This window comes from Lacerta agilis, chromosome 1, assembly GCF_009819535.1.
Source record: "Lacerta agilis isolate rLacAgi1 chromosome 1, rLacAgi1.pri, whole genome shotgun sequence".
In the NCBI taxonomy this organism is placed as follows: domain Eukaryota; kingdom Metazoa; phylum Chordata; class Lepidosauria; order Squamata; family Lacertidae; genus Lacerta; species Lacerta agilis.
Window position 1 is genome coordinate 4,265,504 of NC_046312.1, and position 18,791 is coordinate 4,284,294.

At 49.6% G+C, this 18,791-nt stretch overlaps 1 protein-coding gene across 1 annotated transcript in view; it reads right to left on the reverse strand.

The window, feature by feature from the left end:
* The window catches only part of LOC117060312, a 62,488-nt gene that overhangs the window by 8,593 nt on the left and 35,104 nt on the right, over positions 1–18,791 (reverse strand). The window contains exons 2-3 of the mRNA XM_033172530.1: positions 18,007–18,084; positions 8,180–9,574 (exon numbers count right to left, since the gene is read on the reverse strand). Of these exons, the coding sequence (XP_033028421.1) occupies positions 8,180–9,574; positions 18,007–18,084 (1,473 nt within the window). The remainder of the gene's footprint in view (positions 1–8,179; positions 9,575–18,006; positions 18,085–18,791) is intronic.

Genomic DNA, 18,791 nt, shown 5'->3' on the forward strand with positions numbered 1-18,791 from the left:
CGGTTCTGGGTGCGGAAGACGAGAAGGAGAGCCCTGTTGGATCAGGAGAAATGGCCCTTTCGGTCCAGCATCCTGTTCTCACAGGGGCCAACCAGATGCTTGTGGAAAACCAGTAAGCAGAGCATGATAGGAAGAAGAAGAAGAAAGAAGAGGAGGAGTTTGGATTTGATATCCCGCTTTATCACTACCCTAAGGAGTCTCAAAGCGGCTCACATTTTCCTTTCCCTTCCTCGCCCACAACAAACACTCTGTGAGGTGAGTGGGGCTGAGAGACTTCAGAGAAGTGTGACTAGCCCAAGGTCACCCAGCAGCTGCATGTGGAGGAGTGGAGATGCGAACCCGGTTCACCAGATTACAAGTCTACCGCTCTTAACCACTACACCACACTAGCTCCCATAGATAGATAGATAGACAGATGGATAGATGATAGATAAATGATAGAGATAAAGGTTAGATAGATAGATAGATAGATAGATGAAGAGTTTGGATTTGATATCCCGCTTTTCACTACCCGAAGGAGTCTCAAAGCGGCTAACATTCTCCTTCCCCTTCCTTCCCCACAACAAACACTCTGTGAGGTGAGTGGGGCTGAGAGACTTCAGAGAAGTGTGACTAGCCCAAAGTCACCCAGCAGCTGCATGTGGAGGAGTGGAGGTGCGAACCCGGTTCACCAGATTACAAGTCTACCGCTCTTAACCACTACACCACACTGGCTCTCAGTGTGAGCACTAGAGTTCTGTCCCTTCCTGGGCTTTCTAAGAACTGGTACCCAGAATCACTGCCGCTTCCAGCTGTGGTGGTCAGAGCCCAGCCATTGCGGCTGGTAGCCTTTGCTATACATTTTACCCTGGTGGGGAAGCCTGTGGCCTGGTGACTTCCTTGGTCTGCTGACAACTGCTAACTGCTGATGGGTAACTCCAACGTCTCTGCAGATCTCCCCTCTCAGAGTTCTTTATCTTTAAACAGACCTGGGACACATTCACAGCACACAATTAAAATGCTCTTATATCGCTCAAAACAGTCGTGGCTTCCCTCCAAAGAATCCCGGGAGCTGCAGTTTGTTAAGCTGTTAGGATGCCCCCTTTCCCCTCGCAGAGCTACAGTTCCCAGGGAAGGGGGATTGACTGTAAAATTGTTGTTGTTGTTCAGTCGTGTCCGACTCTTGGTGACCCCATTGACCAGAGCACGCCAGGCACGCCTATCCTTCACTGCCTCTCGCAGTTTGGCCAAACTCATGTTAGTAGCTTCGAGAACACTGTCCAACCATCTCATCCTCTGTCGTCCCCTTCTCCTTGTGCCCTCCATCTTTCCCAACATCAGGGTCTTTTCCAGGGAGTCTTGGGACCTTGATCTGTTTTATGTGGATCTCGTGATACATATTGACACATGTTGATGTCATATATTTGCAGTTGAATACTTGTACCCATGTATTATTATGCTTGAGTTCTATATTATACCTGTTTATATGTAAAAATGATGGGAAATTGAGATTACTTCATCAGCCGGTTACGATCTTGTTGAGATTCCTGCATTGCAGGGAGTTGGACTGGATGACCCTCAGTGGTCCCTTCCAACTCTATGATTCTATGCTCATTTGCTCAGCCTTGACTCTCATGGCTAGATGTGCCAGACTCAAAGCCTGTTAACCGCGCATGGCAGGGCTACACAACTAGATTGCAATCTGGCTTTCCTAACAGAGGCCTCATCCTGCCCGCGAAGCGCACCAGGCAAGGCCCACAGGTAAGCCACTCCTACAGGAGGAGAAGGCTGCTGTCTTCACACTGCCTTGTTTTGTGGGTCCTGCACATCATCTCTGCTGCAAACAGGATATTGGCATTGATGGTCTCTTTTGTCAGACCAGCAGGGCTAACTTGATGACCACAGATCCGTCTTAATCTTCTTTGCTCTGTTCCAGACATGCCGTGTGCGTCGGCTAAAAAATGGATGCTGTTGGCCGGCAATGCGAAACATTCTCCCGACTGTGTGCAAGTAACCAAAGCAAGTTCTCAAATGCATCAACATTAATCAGTGTTCTCTCGCAGTCCCGTTCCAGAAATCAATTAGTTAGCAGCTTTTGACTTCTAGGGACGCAGCAAGCTGCAAGGAACCCCATAAATCTGAGACTTGTCATTATCGGCGCTCCGAAAACACAGCCGGAATGTTTTGCAGCTTAACAAAGAGAGAACAGCAGTGAGTCCTTTCTGTTACAGCTTCCCACGTCCAAACACCCCAGAGGGCAGCTGTTCTTTCCATCCTGCTAATCTCAGAGAGGTGCGATGTGACGATTCTCAAGAAAACCAGTGCAGGGTTCAGAGCCCTTAGCTACAACAACGAAGGCGCCGTCAAGGTTCGCTGTGATGCCCCATAGCAGGGTTGGGGTGTGACTTACGGGGCAATGGCTATGGGGCTTGGGAGATGCCTCTGTTCTCTGGTGGGGCAGAAGTTATAGCGACCTGATCAAATTCTGCGGCAAGAGAACGCGAGTAATTTCAGAAAGCTAGGGAGAAAGAATTGATGCTTTTTTATTATGGTGCTGGAGGAGACTCTTGAGAGTCCCATGGACTGCAAGATCAAACCTATCCATCCTTAAAGAAATCAGCCCTGAGTGCTCACTAGAAGGACAGATCCTGAAGTTGAGGCTCCAGTACTTTGGCCACCTCATGAGAAGAGAAGACTCCCTGGAAAAGACCCTGATGGGAAAGATGGAGGGCACAAGGAGAAGGGGACGACAGAGGACGAGGTGGTTGGACAGTGTTCTCGAAGCTACTAACATGAGCTTGGCCAAACTGCGAGAGGCAGTGAAGGATAGGCATGCCTGGCGTGCTCTGGTCCATGGGGTCATGAAGAGTCGGACACGACTGAACAACAAAGGGAGAAAGGAAGGGCAGGTGGATCACAGACCCGGAGAGGAGCCTACATTTTGCACCGTTTCCAAATCTGACGGCATTTGCCCCATGTTGGGCAAAAGATTCCTGCACTGTAGGGGGCTGGACTAGATGACCCCTGTGGTCCCTTCCAACTCTACGATTCTACAAAATCGCCTACAAATGACAGAGAGGGGTGTATCTGTAGAAGTGTGCATGCACACGACAGCTCATACCAAGAACAAACTTAGTTGGTCTCTAAGGTGCTACTGGAAGGAATTTTTTATTTTGTTTTGTTTTGACTATGGCAGACCAACACGGCTACCTACCTGTAGAGAGGGGTGTGTTATTGTGTGTAGAAAGCAGTCTACTGCAAGGGGTGAATTTGGCATTTGTTGTCAAATTCTCACTTTCAGCTCTGCTCCCTACCAGCATGTGGCCCCCATGTTCTTGCCCAGAAGGGAATGCGGCCCTCAGCCTGGGAAAAGTCCCCCCTCCCTTAGTTACGCATGCATGTGACTCACTCCCTAGCACGTCCAATCCTGTAGCCTCCATTACAGATGTTCGCTTGTAATTTGATTATAAAGTGAGCTCAAATTGTGCACACTGCAAAGCGTAAAGCAATATTTTTAGCATTTTCTCCTCCCCCCTTATAAGGTGAATAGCTATTTAAAAGCCTATAGTATCTTATATATGCCCTGTTTTTCTAAAGCCCTGAAACCCAACATCTGTCGCGGGGAAAGCTGCAAAACATCAGGTTAGGAGACTGCCGCTGAGCTAATCTGGGATGCAAAAAACAACCAGGCGTCCTTTTGAATGCACATTCATAATGATTTGCGCTCACGGTGGTATCAGGGAGGTCACACGTGATCACATTTTCAATGCCGGTTGCACCTGCAAAAGCTTTGGGGCTGTTCATTCCCAGTCGGTGCGTGTCTTCCTGCTGAAATCCTGCAAATTTTTTTATATATATCATAAGTGTTCTGTTTCATTTTCTTTGCTTCTTTTGGATGCACTATGGGCCCTTCTAGACAGCAATAATGGGGCATGATTTGGGGAAGAGTCAAACCAAAGCGCGATAAATCCACCGCTAATGAACTATTCTTGTGTCAAGAATATATGCTGCAGAAGACAACCCTCAACCGCTGGGCCATTATCTCTAACCAATTTGTTCTAGAGATTGCTTGCAACGTGGATGGAAAAACAGACACCAAACTGTCACCCCCCAAAAGTGAAAGCAAGCATATGTCACGGATCATAGAATCATGGAATCCTAGAGTTGGAAGAGACCCCAAGGGCCATCCAGTCCAACCCCCTGCCAAGCAGGAAACACCAGCAAAGCATTCCTGACATATGGCTGTCAAGCCTCCGCTTAAAGACCTCCAAAGAAGGAGGCTCCACCACACTCATTGGCAGCAAATTCCACTGTCCAACAGCTCTTACTGTCAGGAAGTTCTTCCTAATCTTTAGGTGGAATCTTCTTTCTTGTAGTTTGAATCCATTGCCCTGTGTCCGCTTCTCTGGAGCAGCAGAAAACAACCTTTCTCCCTCCTCTAGATGACATCCTTTGATATATTTGAACATGGCTATCATATCACCTCTTAACCTTCTCTTCTCCAGACTAAACTTACCCAGCTCCCTAAGCCGTTCCTCATAAGGCATCGTTTCCAGGCCTTTGACCATTTTGGTTGCCCTCCTCTGGACACGTTCCAGCTTGTCAGTATCCTTCTTGAAGTGTGGTGCCCAAAAATGGACACAGTATTCTAGGTGAGGTCTGACCAGAGTCAGACCTATTACTTCCCTTGATCTAGATGCTATACTCCTATTGATGCAACCCAGAATTGCATTGGCTTTTTTAGCTGCTGCATCACACTGTTGACTCATGTCAAGTTGATGGTCTACCAAGACTCCTAGATCCTTTTCACATGTACTGCTCTCAAGCCAGGTGTCACCCATCCTGTATTTGTGCCTTTCATTTTTTGTGCCCAAGTGTAGTACTTTACATTTCTCCCTGTTAAAATTCATCCTGTTTCCTTTGGCCCAGTTCTCTAATCTGTTAAGGTCATTTTGAAGTGTGATCTTGTCCTCTGGGGTATTAGCCACCCCTCCCAATTTGGTGTCAAACTGAGGATGTTAGAAAGGAGAATCAAACCCCGTCATGTGTGAAGTCCCCCTTTTTAGAATTCTGCCTCCAGAGAGCAGCAGCGTAAGATCTCTGCCTGCTGTGATTTTTTTCCTTTCCTAAAACAATCCCGGCCTGTGTTAATAGCTGCTACATCATTTATCACCGCAGTCCTGCTACGGCCCAGGATCTGTTTTCTGTTAAATTAAACAATCTGCGAGGGCTTCAGCAGAAGGGAAAGGAAGGTGCGCAGTTATCAAAGAGATGCAAAGGGGAGATTAGAGCTAAAACTGTTCAGGGAGGGACGTTACGTTCTGTGCCACACAAGCAGAGACCAGGCTTGCTTGGGATCCATGGAAAAGGCACGTTTGCTAGCGGAAGTCGCCAGCCCTCTTCAAATCAGGTGCGCAGATCATTGCGTGTGCCATCTGTGCCCCCTCAGGCAAGACTAAAAGGGTAGAACCTCCACTCTGGGTGGCAGTCTACCAGTTGCAGGGAATCACAACCGGGGTGTTGTGCTCAGGTCCTGTTTGCGGGTTTCCTTTAAAAAAAAATAATTTTCTTATACATTTTATAAGATATAAAACATATAAAACAAATACAAAACACAAACAACTCTTATATCAACTTCACATTTTCCCTTTGACATCTTAAGGCGACTTCCTGCAACCTCCCCTTTCTGGGTTTCATTACTATGCTTTCGGGTTTTCAACAGGCATCTCGTTGGCCACTGGGAGAACAGAATTCTGGACCAGATGGGCCATGGGCCTCATCCTGCAGGCTCTTCCGGTGTCCTTAATACTTGTTGTTGTTGTTGTTGTTCAGTCGTGTCCGACTCTTCGTGACCCCATGGACAAGAGCACGCCAGGCACGCCTATCCTTCACTGCCTCCCGCAGTTTGGCCAAACTCAGGCCAGTCGCTTCAAGAACACTGTCCAACCATCTCATCCTCTGCCGTCCCCTTCTCCTTGTGCCCTCCATCTTTCCCAGCATCAGGGTCTTTTCCAGGGAGTCTTCTCTTCTCATGAGGTGGCCAAAGTACTGGAGCCTCAACTTCAGGATCTGCCCTTCCAGTGAGCACTCAGGGCTGAATTCTTTAAGGATGGATAAGTTTGATCTTTTGCAGTCCATGGGACTCTCAAGAGTCTCCTCCAGCACCATAATTCAAAAGCATCAATTCTTCGGTGATCAGCCTTCTTGATGGTCCAGCTCTCACTTCCATACATCACTACTGGGAAAACCGTAGCTTTAACTATACGGACCTTTGTTGGCATGGTGGTGTCTCTGCTTTTTAAGATGCTGTCTAGGTTTGTCATTGCTTTCCTCCCAAGAAGCAGGCGTCTTTTAATTTCGTGACTGCTGTCACCATCTGCATTGATCATGGAGCCCAAGAAAGTAAAATCTCTCACTGCTTCCATTTCTTCCCCTTCTATTTGCCAGGAGGTGATGGGACCTTAATACTAAAGTGTGCTAATTTATTATTACTGTTGTTAGTTTTATTAAATTTCTTTAGCACCTTTCTAACAAAATCTCAAGGTGTCCCACAAAGAATATACAATGAGAAGTAACGTAAAAACGAGAATACAGGTGAAACTTGAAAAATTAGAATATCGTGGAAAGGTTCATTTCCTTCAGTAATTCAACTTAAAAGGTGAAACTAATGTATGAGATAGACTCATGACATGCAAAGCGACATATGCCAAGCCTTTATTTGTTATAATTGTGATGATTATGGCGTACAGCTGATGAGAACCCCAAATTCACAATCTCAACTTTGGGGTTTTCATCAGCTGTGCGCCATAATCATCACAATTATAACAAATAAAGGCTTGGCATATCTCGCTTTGCATGTCATGAGTCTATCTCATATATTAAACTCCAGTAGCTAATGAAAACAACTGCTTACATAAATGGACTTCTCCACGATATTCAAATTTTTCGAGTTTCACCTGTATAACGGAGGTAACAGTAATATCACTACAAACAGTAAAATCCACATCAGTCCACCAAAAACAAAAAAAGCCCAATTCACCACTCATTATTGTCCGTGTTGCCTTCACTGGGGTTGATCTTCTGACCCATACAGTTCAGCTGGTTGAGCATGAGACTCTTAATCCCAGGGTTCTTGGGTTCGAACCTCACATTGGGTGAAAGATTCCTGCATTGCAGGGGGCTGGACTAATATGACCCTGAGAGCTCAGTTCTGGCACCTCTCAGATGGGCACCATTGCCATTCTAAGAGAACAAGGTGAGTTCTGGTACCTCTTTTCCTAGAAAAATAGCAATGAGATGATTCTGTGTCTCCTGACATAATTTCACACAGTCCTCAGTTTAGTTTTGAAATCTAGCTACCTGTAAGTGTGACCACAGCAGTGTTCTGGCAGAAAGCGTTTGTAAAAGTGGGTGGACCATCTCCCGTCTGTTTTGGGCCCCACAGGATGCTGGGTTCAGCCTCGTCCATGGCTGGCTGGCATGAGGAGACCCTCTGGTCTTCCACTCACCCCAAGTCTTTCTCACCTCCACCTGCGGATGCCAGGGGTTGAACAGGTGGCCTTGGGGAGGTGGCCTTGCTACTGGAGATATCTACTTCATTGTCTCTAGGCATCTAGACATACACGGGCGGGGTGGGGGCTGCCCCACCAAGGATCAAAATGCTGGAGGCAGGGGTGCCCACTTGAATAAAATATTGTGGTACCCCAGGTAAGCCCTGCCCCACATAATCCATCACATAATGTGGTGTGCGCACATCATTTGAATGCCCATCAACTTTGGGGGCCCCTGGCCACCCCAAATATATTATTTTTTGGGGGGGCAAAGCCCCCTCGGTCCCTCAGAGTTGGCTCCTACGGCTGGAGGGTCCCTGGAGAGGCGCTGTGGAACACCCTCCCATCTGATGTCAAAGAGATAAACAACTATCTGACATTTAGAAGACCTCTGAAGGCAGCCCTGTTTAGGGAAGTTTTTAATGACTGATGTTTTAATGTATTTTAAATCTTTCGTTGGAAGCTGCCCAGAGTGGCTGGGGAAACCCAGCCAGATGGGCGGGGTAGAAATAATAAATTATTATTATTGTATTATGGTGCCCTCTGGGCGCACAGAGCGCGCCTTCCGACGGGGCGTTTCCCTCAACGGCCTCTCCAAGGTACACAGCTCTCCCGTCCGTCCCTCCACCCCCCCCCGTAGCGTTACTTACGATCATGGGGAGGGAGCAGACGGTGAAGAGGGCGGTCATGAGAGCCAGCAAGACCAGCTGGCCCAGCTCCTCGGTGCGGCCGGCGTAGGGAGGCGCGGCCGACGGGGCGCCCGTGCCACCGCCGCTTTCGTGCGCTCCGGCCGGCTGGCTCCTTCGCGGGGGCTGCCGGCGCGCCATGCGGTAGAGGCTGCGCATGCTGGCCAGGTTGCAGAGCCCGATGGCGAGTCCCAGCGCGCCCAGGAGGCTGGCGTAGAGCACCGAGTAGGCCCGCCCGCCGCCGGCCATGCGGATGAAGCACCAGGTGCCCGGGCAGTACTGCACGATGGCACCAAAGCCCAGCAGAGGCAGGGCGCAGAAGAGGGCGCACAGCGCGCCCGCCGCGACGGTTAGCAGCGCGCCCAGGCGCCGGCTGGTGTGGCGCTGGTAGAAGTAGGGGTGGCCCAGCGACAGGCAGCACTCCAGGGCCATGGCTAGTAGCAGCATGGTGGGCGCCAGGCCGAAGAAAGCCATCAGGAAGGCGAAGAGCTGGCACAGGCTCCCGGGGCTCGCGTCTCCAGCGCCGGCGGCTGCGTCTTCCCCGACGGCGGTTGCTGGCGGCGGCCAGAGCTCGCTGAGGCTGCGGTTGCGCGCATAGGCGGCCAGGACGATGGGGCTGAGCAGGCACTTTCCCAGCAGGTCGGTGGCGGCCAAGGCGCTCACCAGGAGGTAGAAGGCGGACGCCCTTGGGCGCCCCCAGCCGCCGGCGCGCTGCAGCCGCGCGCGGAGCTGGTGCTGCCACAGGATCCCCAGCGCCAGCACGTTGCCCAGCAGGCCGGCCGCGAAGAGCAGCGAGCCCGGCAGCGCCGACTGGCCGCCCTCCAGGTGCCGGTTGGCGCGGCAGCGGTAAGCGCCGCCGCCGTCCATGGAGCCGGCGGCGGGCGAGAGCGTGCGCCTCGACGGGGCGGGATGGGCGGGACGCGTGTGGGGCGGCGCGGCGGGACGAGCCGTGCCTATGAAGGGGCGCGGGGCGGGGAGGATGCGCAGGAGGGTGGACGGCCTCCCGCAGACGGGGCGGGAGCAAGAGAGCCAAAGAGGTGGGGCGGGGGCTAAGAGAAGGAAGCGCTGGCCTCGCCGGGAGGGCGGAGAAGGGGCCGTTTGTTCCCACGGGGAGCGGGGAAGGAATCGCGGCTGTCTGTGGGAAGGGGGGGGGGACGGGAGCAAGCGAGAGGGAGGGAATCCCCTTCTAGACGGCAGGCGGCAAAGGCTCGAGGAAACGAGAGGTGCCGCCCGGGAAGGGTAATAGGTTGGGTACAGTGGGATTGCGGAAAGGTTTCCGGTGACAAGGGCGCACTGCACATGCCCAGAGGCACTCTGCCCGCCCTCACCGCCACTTCCGTCCGGGATGTGCAGCAGTAACTCGGAAATAGGGACCCAGATCAGGGTTCAGGGTGTTTGGGGCGGGGATTTCGCGAGTCCGAGGCGCATAGGATGGCAGTGCGGCAGGACATCTGCTTTGCGAGCTGAAGGTCCCGGGTTCAGTCCCTGGCTGGTAGCATCTCCAGGTAAGGCCCTGTCCAAAACCCCGGAGAGCCGCTGCCATTCAGAGCACGTAACGCACAGCTAGATAAGGGTCTGACTCAGAATAAGGAAGCTTTTTGGTATGAATTGCCCTCAGGTGACCAGATAGGGAGGCTTTGCAAAAACTGGTTCTTTGTGGGGGGAAGGGTCATAGGTGACCGGGAGAGTATCTGCTTTGAATGCAGAAAGTTCAAAGTTCACTCTCAGGCCTCTTCAGGTAGGATTGAAGGAACCTGCCCCTCAGGAAGGTCAACCCACAGGAAGATGAACCAAGAGCCCGACTCTTTAGAAAGCACCTTCCTATCTTCCCAGGTGAAGTTCCGGCATTGCAGAAGTCCAGGGGAGGGAGGGATGGCCAAGCTTACCTGGGAAGCTGGCCTTTGACAGGAGGGAAGCCACAACGTTGGCAAGACCAGTGAACTTGCAGGTTTTGTTGCCCTTCTAAGCCCTCAAACCCAGTGCCGGATTTATGTATAAGCTAAACAAGCTATAGCCAAAAAAATTTAAAGGAAAAAAAACCCTGGATTTACATTTCCAAAATATAAGATAAAAAACAAATAAAATAAAACCTAAATACAGCAACAGTGTTTTGTGTTGTGTAGGCTCCTATGATGTAAGTGATGTGCCCCGTCTGCTAGCCTGCTCACTCAAATATCACTGTTTTGCTCCTTTCTATATATAGGGTGCCTACATTCTGCATGGACGGGTTGCATGGCAACATGTGCAAATGGCTTGAGATACCTATTAGGTCCATAAATTACCATATAGCATATTTGTTGTTGTTGTTGTTCAGTCGTTCAGTCGTGTCTGACTCTTCGTGACCCCATGGACTAGCAGTACATGTGAAAAGGATCTAGGGGTCTTAGTGGAATACCAGCTTGACTTTGAGTCCACAGTGTGATGCAGCAGCAAAAACAAATGCTAATGCTATTCGGTTGTTGTTGTTCAGTCGTTCAGTCGTGTCCGACTCTTCGTGACCCCATGGACCAGAGCACGCCAGGCATGCCTATCTTTCAAAGCCTCCCGCAGTTTGGCCAAACTCATGCTAGTCGCTTCGAGCCAGTGTGGTGTAGTGGTTAAGAGAGGTAGACTCGTAATCTGGTGAACCGGGTTTGCGTCTCCACTTTTCCACATGCAGCTGCTGGGTGACCTTGGGCTAGTCACACTTCTTTGAAGTCTCTCAGCCCCACTCACCTCACAGAGTGTTTGTTGTGGGGGAGGGAGGGAAAGGAGAATGTAAGCCGCTTTGAGACTCCTTCGGGTAGTGAAAAGCGGGATATCAAATCCAAACTCTTCTTCTTCTTCGAGAACACTGTCCAACCATCTTATCCTCTGTCGTCCCCTTCTCCTTGTGCCCTCCATATTTCCCAACATCAGGGTCTTTTCCAGGGAGTCTTCTCTTCTCCTGAGGTGGCCAAAGTACTGGAGCCTCAACTTCAGGATCTGCCCTTCCAGTGAGCACTCAGGGCTGATTTCTTTAAGGATGGATAAATTTGATCTTTTTGCAGTCCATGGGTGAATGATATTCTAGGCTGCATCAACAGAAGTATAGAGTCCAGGTTAAGGGAAGTAATTGTTGTTCTTTAGTTGTTCAGTCGTTTCCGACTCTTCGTGACCCCATGGACCAGAGCACGTCAGGCACTCCTGTCTTCCACTGCCTCCCGCAATTTGGTCAGACTCATGTTGGTAGCTTCGAGAACACTGTCCAACCATCTTATCCTCTGTCGTCCCCTTCTCCTTGTGCCCTCCATCTTTCCCAACAACAGGGACTTTTACAGGGAGTCTTCTCTTCTCATGAGGTGGCCAAAGTACTGGAGCCTCAGCTTCAGGATCTGTCCTTCCGGTGAGCACTCAGGCCTGATTTCCTTCAGAATGGATAGGTTTGATCTTCTTGCAGTCCATGGGACTCTCAAGAGTCTCTTCCAGCACCAGAATTCAAAAGCATCAGTTCTTTGGCGATCAGCCTACTTTATGGTCCAGCTCTCACTTCCATACATTACTACTGGGAAAACCATAGCTTTAACTATATGGACCTTTGTCGGCAAGGTGATGTCTTTGCTTTTTGAGATGCTGTCTAGGTTTGTCATTGCTTTTCTCCCAAGAAGCAGGCGTTTTTTAATTTCGTGACTGCTGTCACCATCTGCGGTGATCATGGATCCCACAAAAGTAAAATCTTTCACTGCTTCTATTTCTTCCCCTTCTATTTGCCAGGAGGTGATGGGAAGTCATAGTCCCACTCTATTCTGCCTTAGTCAGACCACACCTGGAATACTGTGTCCATTCCTGGGTGCCACAATTTAAGAAGGATGTTGACAAGCTGGAACGTGTCCAGAGGAGGGCAACCAAAATGATCAAAGGCCTGGAAACGATGCCTTATGAGGAACGGCTTAGGGAGCTGGGTATGTTTAGCCTGGAGAAGAGAAGGTTAAGGGGTGATATGATAGCCATGTTCAAACATAGAAAAGGATGTCATCTAGAGGAGGGAGAAAGGTTGTTTTCTGCTGCTCCAGAGAAGTGGACACGGGGCAATGGGTTCAAACTGCAAGAAAGAAGATTCCACCTAAACATTAGGAAGAACTTCCTGGAAGCAAGATCTGTTCAGCAGTGGAATTTGCTACCAAGGAGTGTGGTGGAGTCTCCTTCTTTGGAGGTCTTTAAGCGGAGGCTTGACAGCCATCTGTCAGGAATGCTTTGATGGTGTTTCCTGCTTGGCAGGGGGTTGGACTGGATGGCCCTTGGGGTCTCTTCCAACGCTAGGATTCTAGGATTCTAAGAGGGCAACCAAGATGATCAAGGGTCTGGAAACCAAGTCTTACGAGGAACGGTTGAAGGAGCTGGGTATGTTTAGCCTGGGAAAGAGGAGACTGAGAGGAGATAGGAGAGCCAACTACAAATATCTCAGTGGCTGTCAGATGGAAGATGGAGCCACCATGTTTTCTCCTTCTCCAGAGAAGTTACAAGAAAGGAGATTCCAACTAAACATCAGGATGAACCTTCTGGCAGTAAGAGCTGTTCAACAGTGGAACAGACTCCCTTGGAAAGTGGTGGACATTCTCCTTCATTGGAGGGGGGTTGAGTAGCCAACTTTCAGGGATTCTTCAGCTGTGATTCCTGCATTGCAGAGGGTTGGACTAGATGACCCTTGGGGATCCCTCCCAACTCTACCATTCTATGATTCTTTGAAACCGTGGTCAACCAGGGTTTCAGGAAGCTCACCACCATATCTGTCTTGTACACTGGAAGGGATGTTGATTTACGAATAGAGGAAGCTGCCTTATACTGAATCAAAGCATATTGTCTCCACTGACTGGCAGCAGCTTACAGACAGAGTCTGGCCTCTCCCAACCCTTCCTGGAGATGCTGGGGACTGAACCTGAGACCTTTTGCTTGGAAGGCAGATGTTTTAACCCCTGAGCTAGCTCTCCCCCCTGTTGCACACTAAAAGAAAGGGATCATCCCTGGTTACTTGTGAGCTGGAAGGAGGTAGCGCCTTCTCCCCTTGGTGACAAGAGAGCAATAATATTTGCTCCTGTCCATCCATCTTGTTTGTTTTTTCTGTGGAGCTGGGAGCTCAGATTGAAAACCAAGATTACTGACTTCAACAGGGACAGGCTTTGTAGACACTTCGTGACTATCGGAAAGTGCAGAGAAATCCGAGCCTCGCTTGCAGAATCATCGAAAATTGGGCCCGCGAGTGACATTTTTTTGGTGACAAAGATATTCTGGCTGTGACCCTGCAGTACTGCCTCCACCTCGATCACTTTGGCAGTTCTTTTCTGAACTTTTGCCAACTCGACAATAAAATAAACCTGAAAGGGACTTGCCTATCAATCTTCGGTGTGGGGTGAACATGGAATCCACAAACCCTAGGTCTGCAGGGAAATACGATAATAAGAATGAGATATCGGTGCAAATTTCCCTGCCCCCAGATGCTTTAGCTGAGATTTCTACATTGCAGGGGGTGGACTAGATGACTCAGGGTTCCTTCCAACTCTACTATTCCGTGTTTCAATGAAGGAGCCCCTTCTTCCATACAGACCTGCCTCTGTGTTGAGATCTGTGGAGTTGACCTTCCTATTGGGGCTTCCACTGTCTGGCAAATAATATTGAGCACCCCAGGGGAGGGCCTTCTCGGTGGTGGCACCACAGTTTTGTAATTCCCCCATTGAGTTACGGCGGGATGTGACCTTCGTGAGTTTTTTTCACCAGCTAAAGACATACTTGTTTCCTCAGGCATTTCCTGGGTATTAATGCTGGAGCCCGCTTTTAATTAATGTCCTGCTGCTTGTTGAGATTGCGAAAAATATTTTTATGCGTCTTCTCTTCAGAGCTGTATTTTTAAACTGCAGATATTTTAAATGAAATAAATATAAGCATGATGTTTACGTCCCCTTTATATTGCAAAGGCAGAAAAAAAGGCCAAAACGAATGCAACACAATGTTGGGTTATATTGCCTATAAAAGGCAGATTAAAAGGTTCAAATGACTTTTTTTAAAAAAAATAAAATGACAGAGGCGTGGTGGAATTACGTTTTTATTCAGGAGAATTTGCCTAAGGGATTTAATCATTTTGCAATAAGAAACATAAATAAGGAAATAAACATAAATAAACATAATAAATAAACATAAATAAACATAAATAAGGAAATAAACAACTACCTGACATTCAGAAAATACCAGAAGGCAGCCCTGTTTAGGGAAGTTTTAAATGACTGATATTTTAAATGTATTTTAATGTTTGGTGGAAGCCGCCCAGAGTGGCTGGGGAGACCCAGCCAGATGGGCGGGGTACAAATAATAAATTATTATTATTATAAAACCACAAAGGTCAGGAATGGTTGTAAATCGGGCATCATTGCAACGAATCCATTATTATTATTTTTTTAAAGTATTTTTTATTAAAGATTTTCTTGATTCACAAAGGTGTGTGCAATGTCTCTCTCGTATTGTTTCCCCCGTGTAACATTTTTACAAATCAGTTTCGGTTGTTGAGACATTAGGAAGAGAAGGGGGAAAGAGGTGGGTGGGATGGGGAGATGGGTGGGGTGAGGTGGCAATATATTTATTTTACAAAGAATCCATTATTGAAATCTAGGAAAGGAATAGATTTCACTAAGTCTTAGATTTTGGCTGTCCCCATTAGCCTCGCTTATCCCTATACGATCCGTGAGCCAAGTTCCACACCAGTTTGAGGAGCTGTTAAGCTAAGCATGGATTGACATTTTTATTTATTTGAGGGATGTTTATATGGCTTTTCAACCGCAGTTTTCAGGGCACTTGACAGATGAAATGATTTTTGAAACATCAAGGGGAAAACGGGGGGGGGGGGCACACTTCAAAAGCAGCATTAACAATGAGTGATGGGGCCTTTTAAAAGCTGGAGAGGAGGACATGAAAAAAAGTATCTTTGTCCAGTGCGGAAAAGAGAATCCTGCAAATGTGTCAGGGCCCTTTCACACTTCATTTTATGGCTCATTCACGATGATCTGTGCTCAAGATCCTGCTTCACTGCAAAGGTTTTTGGGGCAGTCGTATTGCTTATAATTCTGAATTTCTGCCTGTCCGTAGCTTCCTGCTGAAATCCTGTGAATTTTTATACCCCAGATGTTATGGGGGTGGGTGGGCTTCTATGTCCTGCTTTTTTGTGCAATAATAATAATAATAATAATAATAATAATTTATTTATATCCCACCCATCTGGCTGGATTTCTCCAGCCACTCTGGGCGGCTCCCAATCGGGTATTAAAAGCACAATACAGCATCAAACATTAAAAGCTTCCCTAAACAGGGCTGCCCTCAGATGTCTTCTAAAAGTCAGATAGCTGTTTATTTCCTTGAGATCTGATGGGAGGGTGTTCCACAGGGCGGGTGCCACCACCGAGAAGGCCCTCTGCCTGGTTCCCTGTAACTTGGCTTCTCGCAGGTAGGGAACCGCCAGAAGGCCCTCGGAGCTGGAGCTCATTGTCCAGGCAGAACGATGGGGGTGGAGACGCTCCTTCAGGTATACTGGGCTTTTGAGGCCTTTTAGGGCTTTCAAGGTCAGCACCAACACTTTGAATTGTGCTCGGAAACAGGGGCGTCGCTGGGGAGGGGCGGTAGGGGCGGTACGCCCCCAGTGACAGGGTGACAAGCGGCGGGTGGGGGTGACAAGCGGCGGCCCCTCCCGCCACTCCCACGCGCTGCTGCTCCCTCCGTCACCCCAGGAGCAGCAGCGCTGCATGGACAGGGTGCTCGCTCGGCTGAGGGAGCACCCCGTCCGTGCAGCGCTGCTCCTCCCGGGGTGACCGGTGGTGCGTGGGGAGTGGTGGGAGGGGGCGCCGCTTGTCACCCCCACGTACCACCGCTCGCTCCGTCGCCGTGGGAGCAGCAGCGCACATTGTGTGCGGTGCTGCTGCTCCCGGGGCGATGGAACGAACGGCAGCACGTGGGGTGACAAGCGGCGCCCCCTCCCACCACTCCCACGCGCCGCCGCTCCGCTCCCTGTCCGCTGGGCTCAGGGAGCGGAGCCCGGGGGGAAAGGACAGGGGCAGGCCAGCGAGGGGAATGACACCCCCTCGCTGGCCCAACCCCTCTCCTTTCCCCGGGACGGCTCCGTTCACGGAGCGCAGAGGCGTTGTTCCATGCGCATGCGTCATGACGTCATGCGCACGGAGCGGCGCCCCGCCCCCATGGGTGCCGCTGGGCTTGCCGCCCCCGGCAGCCCAGCGGCTAGCTACGCCTCTGCTCAGAAACGTACTGGGAGTTCTGGGGCAATGCAGTAACACTGGGAAAGCACTCCAGAACAACTAACGAAGTGGAATGATGTCTTGACGATCCAGTATAAATCCACCACAGATGTGCTGTTACTGTGTTAATTTACATGTTGCAGAACACACCGACCAAAAATATTCCCCACTAGTCTCAAGAGTCACTCAGTCCTCGCACAATCATTTATTGAGTTAATTGTGGATTGGATCAAGAAAGTTTGTGGGTTAATTTCTGGATTATTTACTTTTAAGAAACCTGGTTAAACAAATAATCCTTTGGGATGTTACCATCTTCTCTAGGCTTAAGTCAAGAGATCAGTAGGGGAGGAAAACCCCGGTCTCTTGCCGTCCATCTTGCCTGAACAATCCAGGCACGGTACTTCAGCCAGGTTTCTGAATCCACGAGGATAGTTTCTGTCTGGCAGGAAGATTGAAAAAGTCCTGGCGGCAATTTCCACTGGCAAAAACCATCTCCCCCTGCCCACAAGGGCGTTTGCCATGTCGCTAAATCCTGGAAAGATGTTGCAATGGTTACCTGGCATCATGTGCTCTGATTGGCTGAAAAGTGCCAGCTGAAGAAGTGTGCATGCACATGAAAGCTTATACCATGGATCAGCAAAGTTTACCTCGCCTGGGCTGGTTCACTCCAGCGGAGATCCCTCCATGGGCCAGATCCCGCCCCTGCGTGAGCGCGCAGCCCTGTGATTTCCGGCATCTGCACCTGCATAGATGTGATTTCCAGTGTCTGCGCATGCGCCAACGCGATTTCCAGCGCCGCGGAAGTGAGCCCCCGCACTGCACTGGTTTAGCGCAATGTGCGGGGACTCGCCGAATGGGCGCCTCGGTTCAGGGCGGCTCATGGGCCAGTTAAACGACCCCCATGGGCTGCTTGTGGCCCATAGGCTTTAGGTTGCCAACCCCTGGCTTATACCCAGAACATACTTAGTTGGTCTCTAAGGACCCAGGTGGCGCTGTGGGTTAAACCACAGAGTCTACGGCTTGCTGGTCAGAAGGTCGGTGGTTCGAATCCCTGCCACGGGGTGAGCTCCCGTTGCTCGGTCCCAGCTCCTGCCCACCTAGCAGTTTGAAAGCATGTCAAAGTGCAAGTAGATAAATAGGGACCACTCCAGCGGGAAGGTAAACGGCGTTTCCATGCGCTGCTCTGGTTCGCCAAAAGCGGCTTTGTCATGGTAGCCACATGACCCGGAAGCTGTCTGCGGACAAACACCGGCTCCCTCGGCCTATAGAGCGTGATGAGCGCCGCAGCCCCAGAGTCGGACACGACCTGATGGTCAGGGGTCCCTTTACCTTTAAGCTACTGAAGGTAATGGGGCCCTTTATATGTCCAGCTGTCCTTTGTCAACAACAAATTGTCGCTGTTTTTTGTGTGTTGAATATACGCTATATGGTCATTTATGTACACGACTGGACCTGATGGTCAGGGGTCCCTTTACCTTTTACCAAGGTGCTACTGGACAATTTTTAATTTTTTTCCGACTGCGTCAGACCAACACAGCTACCTACCTGAATCTTGTTCTCCAGAAGTTTTCTTTTGCTCTCCAGCTCCGCTTGACCCTTGCCATCGCAGATCGGTGCGTATCTCTGGTGGGATAGCCAAACAAAGCATGGGTGCTGTGTTCACAAATAACGCCTAGCCATGATCATTACAAACAAAATGGTTGGTAAGCCAGCAACAAATCATGGCTTCAGGTGGTGGCTTGTTGGCAGTAAACAAACTATAGTTAAGCTGCCGAGCAGGATTTGCATGTGGCGCTAAGCCAAGAGTAGGGAATCTCAGGCCTGCTTGCGACATGGATTATGACAACAATGGCAGTTTTTATTGTTTCCGCCATCTCTTATCGGCCCCTAACATGGAAGCCATCTTCTCAGAGCTGCTTGCTAAACTGATGACCAATCTTCTCTTTGAAGGAGTCCTTTCTTTAAAGGTCTCTTCACTCCAAGTCCAATTTGAACATTTTAAAACCCGTAAGAATGGAGCTCGAGAGTAATGAAGTTTCCCACCAGTGTTTAGCAATGGCTCCTAGTTGCTGCTGCTGCTACTACTAGTAGTATTAATGGTGCTACTACTAGTACTACTAATACTACTACTAGTAATAGTAGTAGTAGTGGTAGTAGCAGCAGCAGCAGCAGCAACTAGGAGCCATTGCTAAACACTGGTGGGAAACTTCATTACTCTCAAACTCCATTCTTATGGGTTTTTAAATGTTCAAATTGGACTTGGTGCTTCTACTAGTACTACTATGGGACCCAGGTGGTGCTGTGGGCTAAACCACAGGGCCTAGGGCTTG